The sequence below is a fragment of the Lupinus angustifolius genome, chromosome LG13, assembly GCF_001865875.1.
Source record: "Lupinus angustifolius cultivar Tanjil chromosome LG13, LupAngTanjil_v1.0, whole genome shotgun sequence".
Taxonomy (NCBI): domain Eukaryota; kingdom Viridiplantae; phylum Streptophyta; class Magnoliopsida; order Fabales; family Fabaceae; genus Lupinus; species Lupinus angustifolius.
In genome coordinates, this window is record NC_032021.1 from 3,233,455 (window position 1) to 3,243,861 (window position 10,407).

General features: G+C 35.3%; 1 protein-coding gene across 6 annotated transcripts; it reads right to left on the reverse strand.

Annotated features, from left to right (window-relative positions):
* On the reverse strand, positions 3,150-9,845 carry LOC109325345 (serine/threonine-protein kinase Nek5-like). Of its 6 annotated transcripts, none has more exons than XM_019557647.1 (15): positions 9,263-9,840; positions 9,069-9,135; positions 8,898-8,963; positions 8,682-8,728; positions 8,496-8,541; positions 8,304-8,384; positions 8,162-8,204; positions 8,024-8,073; positions 6,913-6,994; positions 6,787-6,836; positions 6,186-6,259; positions 5,924-5,975; positions 5,178-5,831; positions 4,605-5,084; positions 3,150-4,562 (listed from the first exon to the last, which is right to left on the reverse strand). In XM_019557647.1, the coding sequence occupies exons 1-15, from the start codon at positions 9,358-9,360 to the stop codon at positions 3,405-3,407; spliced, it is 3,048 nt and encodes a 1,015-aa protein (XP_019413192.1). In that variant the 5' UTR covers positions 9,361-9,840; the 3' UTR covers positions 3,150-3,404. The 6 variants fall into 6 exon arrangements, with proteins under 6 accessions (XP_019413192.1, XP_019413191.1, XP_019413190.1 ...); XM_019557646.1 differs by having other exon boundaries at positions 3,150-3,759; positions 3,793-5,084; XM_019557645.1 differs by having other exon boundaries at positions 3,150-4,864; positions 4,898-5,084; positions 9,263-9,839.

Below are 10,407 nucleotides of genomic sequence, written 5' to 3' on the forward strand. Positions count from 1 at the left end.
AATCCAAGTACCAAAGTTCAGAGTGTGATCTTGTTGCAGCATCTGTGACCATTAGATTCAATGGTTCTGAATCTGAGTCTTCTTGAGTTGTGAGTGCCTCCTCCTTGTGCCTAAATTGCTTGTTCTTCTCATTGCCACATTCATAAGAGTAGTGGCCTAGCTTGTGACAGTTGAAGCACTCTACCTTGCTCTTATCAAACTTCTTCTGATTGAATTTTGATCTTCCTCTTTTGTCAGAAGATTCAGTCCAATCTTGGCTAGTTTTTCTTATGTTGAGGCTTTGTTTCCCTTTCCACTTCTTGTCCTTTCTTCTATCATCATCCTTGTGAGTTGCTTTTAGAGCTTGTTCTGCTTTCTTCATTGGATTTCTCTCAATCAGCCTCAACTCATGTGCTTCCAGGGAGCTTTGCAATTCTTCTATCTTCATGAGAGTGACATCTTTTGACTCTTCAATGGCCACAACTATGAAATCAAATCTTGGAAGCAAGGATCTCATTATTTTCTCAATAACCATTGTATCTGTTATTGCCTCACCATACCCCTTCATCTGGTTGGTTATTGTGAGGATCTTGGTGAAGTATTCACCAACCTTGTCACCCTCCTCCATGTGCAACAGCTCATATTGCTTCCTTAGTGATTGAAGTTTGACTTTCTTGATCTTATCCCCTCCAGCATGACTTGTCACCAATATGTCCCATGCTTCTTTGGCTGTCATGGCATTTTGTATCTTCTCGAAGTGAACATCATCCACACATTGGTGGATCAGAAACAAAGCCTTGTTGTCTTTCTTTTGTGCTTCTGATTGATCTAGTGACAAGACTCCATCTTGTACAACCTCAATGACTTCTTGATACCGAAACAAAACCTTCATCTGAGTTTGTCATCTATCCCAATTCTTGTTGGTAAGGATTGGAAGCCCCATTGCTTGAAGATTGTTGTTGTTTCCACTCATCCTTCAATTCTTTCACTGTCCTGCTTCTGTCAAGCTTCTCCTTCAACCAGTTGATTCACACACGGCTTTCTCAACTCCTCTTCACCATATCAGCTTCTACAATTCGAATCCAACAGGACCTTGCCTTTGCTCTAAATACCAATTTGTTGGGTTGTTTGGGTTGTTATTGAACAACCAAACCAGAACCAGTAAAGAAAGAAAAGATTCAGAAGATAAGGGAATTAGAGTTAGGAAGAGGAAGAAGAATCTAACAATGAATATTCATCAATCTTATTCAAAAGCAAATTGAAACTTTCCTTATATAGTAAATCTGCCATAACTGAATTTCAAACAGCTTTCCCAAAATGGCAAGTTTCAACTACCAACTACAAAAACAATCCTAATCAATTACAACTTGAATTAAAAGCTAATTTATCTCAACAGAATTTAAAAGGATTAGAACATTAGTAATCATGCAAAAAAATCCAATTAAAAGGTTTACTAAATTTTTGAAAAGAGAAAAAAAAAATGCATGCATTGAATGTGACTGTATCACTCATTATTATTTTATCATATAATATCTATAGGGGGTAAGCTTAGAGATTTATGCACAGTTATCATATTATCGATAATTTATTTACATTATTTTTTAAGTCTATAATAAATAAATATAAATAATATAGTATAGTATATAAAATTCATAAAACTGTATACATTTTTTTTCTCTCTCTAAAAAAAATCATTCCTTTTATATAAAACGGTTAACGGGATGAAAATACCACACTTGCCATTTAGATAAGTGGGAGCTGAGTTTAGTGAAAGTGGCATGTCAAAATCTAACGTTACATTTTTCCATGCATGTCATTATGCTCCATAAAATTAGACCCAACACTTATCGCCGTTTGGATGTCACATGATTATGTCTCCCCTTCTTCACTCTTTAGCTGTAATAATTATAGTAATGTTATCTGGGTGAGTGTATGAGAAAAAAATTCATTATTTGTATGAGTTTAAAACATTTGTATGAGTTTAAAACATATGTATTATGAAAGTTCTCTGTAATATTAATACATTATTTATTATTAATTTATATTACTTATGTTTCGAATCAATAATTATTAACATATGAATACTAAATATTCTACTGACAATGTAGAAAATACTTACATTGTCATCGTGTATATATTAAATCTTATTTTTAATATAGTTTTTTCATTCAATAGAAAAATATATATGTCAATAGTATAAGGATAAGAAGACTTCTTTTATACCCAATATGAATAGAGTGTATGAATAGAGTGTAGATCCACTTATTCCTAGAATAAGTTTTTTAAATTTCCTTTTATTGTACCCATCAATTTTATGGACATTTTTGGTATACATTTACTCACTAATTCAAACTATTAAATTTTTCTATAATTGATGACTATGATGAAGTAAATGGATCCCTCCTCCTATGAACATATGGATTCAACTCGAAAATTTGCATTAACGGGTTGGAGTTTTTCCCCATTTTAAATATCTGCATTGTGTTTGGCATAGATGACAACCTAAATTTAATTTATATAATAAATGTCAAATTATAGAATAATATGAATACATGAATAATATAATATATATAACTAAAAGGCAAAAATGATTTCTTAAAATATAAAAGAACATGTTCAGGATCATGTTGACAAGGGTTTTGGGATACTCAAACTAGCCGGGCGGAAACACATCCATTATTCTAAAAAGTGTGTTATTCTATACACCAACAATTGTGATTGGTTAGAAAAATTCTTAATTATTGAACTTTTAGCCTACATATATTTTTATCACTCGATCACCACAAGTGACACAAGCTATGCTGATGATGAACATCATAATAACAAAGATGGAAACCACTGCCAAGGTTAGATGTGTGTTTATCAATGATGCTATTGCAAGTAGCAAAGTTCTATTTTGGCCAAATGCTGTTACTGTCCTTTAACAGCAAAAGACATGTGTTGCTGTTATGAAGGTGAAGATGCTGCAATGATCAAAAGTAGAAGGGTATTTGAATGGCCAATCAAGAAATAGCAACATACATATAGGCTATATTACAAACTCTGTACATGTGCATGGGACATAAACATGATTTCTTGGAAAATTAGGGATAAAGATCATCTGTTTCTTTTTTGACTTTGCAGTATTTGAACATATTAAATTATTCTGGAAAAACATAGAAGGTGTACAATGATCCTTAACAACTATGCTGGGGCACAAAATGTCCATACAATTGATCTTAAGTTGATGTTATTAATTTGTATGGTCACTATTTACAACAGCATAAAAACACTGAAAGAATTACAATAATGAAAGAAGAAAAAAAGCAGCAAATAAAGCCAGTTTGTTCTTTAGGAATTCAAGTGGTACTTGAATAGCTAGAACTAGTGAAGTAAAATTTGAACATCAAGCACAAGCAAACTTATCATGTAAGAATTAAGATACCTCATGAACAACGTCCTCCACTTTCCTCAAATGACATTCCTTTAAGACTCTTGGCTAACCAAATAGCTGTCTCCCTTGGAGAGACCTTATCTTTTCCGAAAGGCTTTAGAACAACTTGAAGTTCCTCCAATTTATTTTGCTTCAACAAATCTGCAGACAATTCTAAAAGCTCTTCGAGTGCCTCGGCTCTCTGCCTGAAAGATTTTACATCCAATATTTCCTTTGATGCTGGTGGTTTGTCTTCAGTCACTGGAGTGTTATTTTTTCTTAACTCGGTCGAATCAGACTCTGAAACTAAAGAAACATGGTTACTCATATCCTGTTCCTTAAGATTGGGATGATCAGAGATACTCGATTTTGAGCTCAAGGCATCGGAAATGCTTGAAGATTTAAGGGTGGCAGGGGTGTTCGTGTTTCTCATTTCACAGTGATCGGAAATATTTGATTTAATGCTTGCAGCTTCAGCGCAACTTGATGATTGAAGGGTCTTAGGAGAGCTCATGTTTCTCGTTTCTAAATCATCCCTCAAACCATTGATAAACTTACCAACATCTACATTTTGAACCCCCATCTCCACAGTTTCCCTTACTGGCTGCTGCTGATCACTCCCAACTCGGTAACTGCTATGGCGTATAACATGGATGATATCGTCAAAGGCTGGAGGAAGATGTCCAGCGTCAGGCTTTTCTTGTGCTGGATTCTGTAACAATGTTCCTTTCTCTTGCAAAACTTCCTGGCTTGGTATTTTAGTAGTGGTAATCAGTGGAGCAGTTTCAGCCACCATTGACAATCGCTCCTTCACCGTAAATTTGTCATCGCCAGATGAGTTACGCGCTAGTTTTGGCTGGCTAACTGTATCAGGCTTGCTTTCTGGACTAACGTCACAAACTCCAGAATTTGGGAGTGGATGTTTGAGAGAGTTAGTTAAAACCATTTCAGTAGAAATATCTTGAAGATCTTCGATTTCTTTTGTGGCTTCAGCAGGGGGGTCAGCAGATCTATTACCATTCCCGGAGGCAGCAAATATAGTTGTCTGATTTATGTGAAGACCATCTTCCACCATAGAATCTTGAACAGGGTGATCAAGAGTTAAACTGGGACTAACTATCTCATTTTTGCCAATATTATTCTGATAATCCAGGGTAACCTCAAGGGTCTCTCCAGACACTTGTTCAACCATCTTATCGTGTGAACAGGTTGCAAGTGGCATGCTGTCTGGACTTGATTCCACACCTACACTCACATGATCAGGAAGTACCTGTTCTCTCAAGTCAATAAAAGTTGTTGCATCATCGGAAAGTTCAAATCCATGCATAGAGACTGAAGATGAGGCAGAATTACTGCTGTCTGTTTGTATTCCTTTGGAACTTCTTCCAAAATCATTCCGAGACTGTCTAGAAATTGGTACATTGCCATTAGTCAACTGACAATGGCTTATCTCAGGTTCCTGAGCTACTTTATTTGGACCTAGCTTCCCAGTATCAGTTGCAGCATTTGGAACATCAAACCCAGCCAACCTCATTATTGTAGGAAATGAAGGTCGTCTAAGTAAGCTTGGAGGAGTTCTTAGCCTTGCCTTGGAAGGAACTCCATCTCCTTCTACTTGTTTGATAAGAGCAGATAGTGGAGTCGAATCATGTCTTGGTTTAGTTTTTGGTGTGGATTCTGTCATCGGTAACTGCTAGCATGTAGAAATAGTATACCAGAAAAAATTTCAAAGTCATGTGGAAATCTTTAAAAATAACAAGTAATTTCCAATGGAAATGTATTGTACCTGATGCTTTGGAGGATGTGAACCAGGTATTCGCTTTACAGAATCAGGGGTTGCCCTCGCAAGTGCTGCAGTTGGTGGCTCTAAATTAGGCTTCGAACCGGGAGAACCAAAAATCGGCTTAGGCAATCTGGACAATGTCTCTGTATTTATTTTCTGCGTTAGTACACCACCAGCCTTTACGCGGCTACCTCTCATCGGAGAAGTTGTTTCTCTAACCTTTCCCTCTTTTAATGCCATCATTATATTCCTAACTGTTTTTGGCTGCTTAGGTTCAACATTCGAACGCTGTTCACTATGAGATGGTTTCTTCAAGTCTTGTTCAACTGTTTTGGTATTGGCATTGCTAGAGTAACTTTCTTGCTCACAAGGCAGGAGGTGCTCTGAGCCATCATCGTCTATTGATGTCACATCTGTGTCAGTGCCTTTGTTATCACACCTCGGCACTGGTGTGGCAATGTTTCTCTCATTTGACATCAAACTATCTTTGTCACTACTTGAACTATTACTGTTTTGACTTTCAGCCATATGTTTTCTAGGACGGTGTACAGAAGAAATTGGTTTTTCAGGAGAACGGGATATTGGAGGAGGATTAAAAGATGGTCGATATTGTTGAACGTACGGTTGCAAATAAGGGTGCTTTAACACATCGGATGCCTGGGAAAAATATTAAGTCTGAATGTTAGTATAAGCAATAATAGTGAAGGATTTCCAAATCGAGAAAAAAATTACACTATAGAAAGGCGTACTGTTGGTCGATGCTCGGGACTTTTTCTCAACATGCTCTTTATCAGTATTTTCCTGTAGGTATAGGAGTCAACAACTTAGATTTCAAGCACATTATTAGAAGAAAGAATGTCGGAATTACACACCAAAATACAGTGTATAAAAAGGTCCGTAAGTGCGCCCACAGAAAACACAAGCACAAGGCTGCATTCTAGCAACTATATCTTGTTGTCATAAGTCACACTCCATCGGGAAGGGGAATAACAAAAGCAGATAGAAACTTACAAGGAAGGGGAATAACATGGAGGCAAAGGGCCAATAGAGGATCGATTTATCTTGCTTATCAATCCTGCCATATCCTGAAACATGATTTACCAAGCCATTGTTAAAAATCAAGAAAATAAACCATGGCAAGATATCGTAATATAATATCTATCCAACAATGTAGAGAATCACAAGCATATCAAACTGACAAACATACATCACCAAACAACAGCAAGTAACAAAGTTAAGGGAAAATATGAGGAAACTAGATGTTAGGCAATGCTACTCCACTATACAAACATCAGTTAAGACTGTTCGCAGAACAAGCTTAAATTTAGAAATCCAGCACATGCATGGCGATACAAAATGTAAACATAGACCACAGTGGTAGTCTGTTCAGTGGTACTCGGGTCAGCAATTTCCTTCTCCAGCTACACACCTTTTTACTGCCTTTTACTTCTTATATCATTTAGGCAAAACCGATACCTTGTCTTTCCTATCATGCAAAAACGCCACATTGCTATTTATGGCGCAAACATGAGATATTAGGTTCATATCAAACTTGAGAATATTGCAGAACATCTGTAACTATTGTGAAGTACATAATTAGAAGAAGCCTTACAAAAGCTTTAAAAGCATGGCGATGAGCAGCCATCTCATATATACAACACCCTGAACAAAAAATACACATTAGCTGCAGCAAAACCAAATATACCAGTATCAGATGCTTTTCTAATAAAATTTATACCTAGTGACCAAATATCAGATTTAAATCCATAAGGAATATCTGCAAGCAGTTCAGGACACATGTAATTGGGAGTTCCTACTACCTGCATATAAACATTTACATCAATTACTGATTTCACATCTTAGGGGGCATACTCAATATATTCTTCAGAAGGAAAAGGTTAAAAAATTATAATAGAAGTGGAAACACTAGAAATAATCTATTATACGTGTTGATAATCATAGGAAAAAATATTTGGTGGATTTCCAAGGCTACCTCTATGGTTTTCCCCCACTAAAATAAATAAAGTAGCAGCTCTACTCGTCCAGTTTGACACCGATTTTGATTCAAGCAGATTTACATTTTTCATGAATCAAACAATGTTACCCTTTTCAGCAGCCATTGTATGCTTCTATTTGGTATAAGATGAGAAGTGCTCTGGTGGGAGTTTAGTTTACATGAGTTGTAACAAATAAGTGAGTGGTAAGGGGTGAAGGAACAAATAAACTAAACAATAGGATGATTCTAACTAACCATAATTGAGACAATTTCTTTGTCCATTATTTGGCCAATAGAGTTAAGAAAAACTTGAACAATGAAGCTTTCCGATTCTCGTGAACGGATAAAGTATTAGTGAACGAAGATTAGAAGTATTCAAAGAACTAGGCATCATATGTGAATTAGAATAGGTGTCTTAGTATGAGTATAGTAGTATGTGTCCGCACAGGGCGAGAAAGAGACCGGAATGATTCAAAGATGAAACGGTCTGAATCTGCAGCTCTGCTTGTTAGCATATGGTGTTGGCATGCAGGACTCAATAATGTTGTGGAAACTTGCCAGAACCATGTTGAGTATGAATCTTTCCATCTTTTAAACAAATGGTTTTAATTTGAAGAAGGCATCTAATTTGAGGTCAGTATAAAACTTCTTGATATTGTCAATCTAATCGTGTGCCAACATCTCATTTGATGAGTTCGAATATGCTTAACAACCAAATGAGATATGAAACTAATAAAATGGTGTAACAACACATCATTGAATGTAAGTGTATAACTTTTTTACAACAAATGTGCATCAAAATTAAATTCAGAAGATAAAGAAGAAAGCAATAATTTCTCTATTTCACACATACCGAAGAAGCCAGATCATCTGCTTTTAGAGTCTTTGCGAGCCCAAAATCCCCTATATGGCAGAAAATTACAGACAAATTCAGGATAAAGACTTAAAAAAATCTATCTACAACATAATCAAAGGTGGTAGATGAACTCACCCAAGCGAACATCCTGATCCTTAGTAAGAAAGATGTTGGAACACTGTCAGAAGTGTTCAAAATAAGTCAGATGCTGGAAGACAAGAAACGTAGGACATATAGTTTGTTTTAACCTCGTTACCGACGTTACATATAAGTATACCTTTAGGTCACGATGCAACACATAATTTGAATGCAGGTATTCCACTGCTAAGAGTATCTGAGTGAACCATTTGCAGAGTTTCTGAGCAATGTCAACAACTTCCAATGTGAGTCATAACAAAATCTAAACACCAATGCGAGAATTGGCAAAAGTGCAAAACAATGCACAAACACATATGTGAAACAAGGATACCTCTTCAGGAAAGTAAGCACCATTTGATCTTTTCATCAATTCAGCCCTGTTTTAGAATTAAAGATAACAAAACAACAATTTTAAGTAACATGTGAGGAAACAATTATAATAAACTATAATTAGGGGCATATAAAACATGAACTTTTACATTACAGTGCAAGTTCATAAGTATTATCATAGACTCACATGTCTCCACCTTCACAGTATCCAGTGACAATGCAGACATAGCAACCCTACAACAAAATTAGTTAAATTACACTAAGTTTAGCTGAAATGTAAACCGTTATAACCCAAGCATCTCAGTTTAGAACAAAAAGTGCAATATTGTAAAAAAAAATAATTTGTTGAAAGAAAACAAGACCATGTTAACATCATACAGAAAGTTAAAAGGAACTCTCTCACCTTCTCAACCCATGCCTCCTTGAATTCCAGAATATAAGGGTGCTGGATTCGCGCAATAAGAGCCATCTAGAATTCCAATTTCCAAATAGGCAACAAAAAATAGTCAAAACTCCATGAATCTGAATCAAATCAATAAGCAAGATTAAAAAATAAATAAATAAATAAAACTACCTCTTGATGTGCAGATCTTCTGCATTTTTCAGTCTGCCTTGCAAGCCTGATTTTTTTCAACACATATCTACAACCCAGTGAAAATAAAAGGAAGCTTCAGTTATAAAAAATTTGAACCTTGCCCATCAACAAATTTGAGATAAAAACACAAAGATAACCCATCAATTAAATGCAAAAAAAAAAGTGACAATTACTTCTTCTTCTCTGCCTTGTGATGAACAAGAATAGCAGCTCCAAAAGCTCCTCGACCGATCTGTTCCATGATCTCATACTGATCCATCCGAGACTCCATTGCTCTTGATCCACCAACACACAAAATTCTTCAAACCCAATTACAGATATTGCTAGCAAACAGTTTCACACCATACCCCACTTCTCAAAATCTAAACTTTTAGCACCAAAATCAAACCATTTCTGATTTTAAGCTTGTTTCTACATTGCTTCTGCAATAGAATCAAATGGGACAAGAACAAGATGTGGGTTTTATTCTCAGCCTCACACTATGACTTCACTCAAATGTCCCTCACCAATAGTAACTTGACAAAATTGGCGATGGTGATTTTTGTTGTTGAATTACAATGAAGATTATTGAAAGTTTGTGACTTTGTTGCTAGATTGAAAAACAAAACAAACAACACAAAAGGGTCACTCTCTGTCTCTAAAACTAAGTTACAGCATGTGAATGAAGTGAAGAGTTTAGAGAGAGATATTCGCCGACAGTCACAGCTGGTCTACCAAGATAATAGTTTTCAATTTTTTATTTAGTTAAATTCATATTTGATTTGATTTGATTTTTTTATTTTTTTATTGTTCGTGTTGCTTCAAAATTCAATGTCCATTAATGGTGATAATGAGGGATCATGAAAGTGGTCACCTTCCTAGGAGAAATACTATTATCTACTGCTGTAACAGATATATACTGTGGTAATGAATTATCAGTAACAGTTAATGGTTTGAATTTCTAATGTTCGAGACTTAATTGTATTGGAAAAGCATTTAATAACTAATAATAAGTTAACAAGAACATTTTGGAATTTCATAGTGTTTTGTTATACTCCGTGCTGAGTTTAAAGAACTAAAATGAGAAATGTTTTATTATAAATTGCTATAAGTTTAAGGTTACAGAATACTATTTTAATGGATGTTGTGATTTGTGAACAGAAATATTTGGTTTGGTTTGTTAGGTTTGAGAGAATTCTCCTCTCTCATTGATTAGAGATTGATCTTCCCTCAATATGGGAAAATGTCTTAGTCATAATCTTTATAAAAAAAATTACATAATTAATATTAAAAAAACGTTAGTTTAGTGGTCTAAAGTATCTTAGATTTTAAAAAATCA

Coding starts and splice junctions, on each gene's coding strand:
- LOC109325345 (XM_019557643.1), bottom strand. CDS start 9,360: ATGGAGTCTCGGATGGATCAGTATGAGATCATGGAACAGATCGGTCGA. Junction 8,964..9,068: donor GAAGATCTGCACATCAAGAG/GTAGTTTTATTT, acceptor TTGGAATTCTAG/ATGGCTCTTATTGCGCGAAT. Junction 8,385..8,495: donor GTGCTTACTTTCCTGAAGAG/GTATCCTTGTTT, acceptor GACATTGCTCAG/AAACTCTGCAAATGGTTCAC.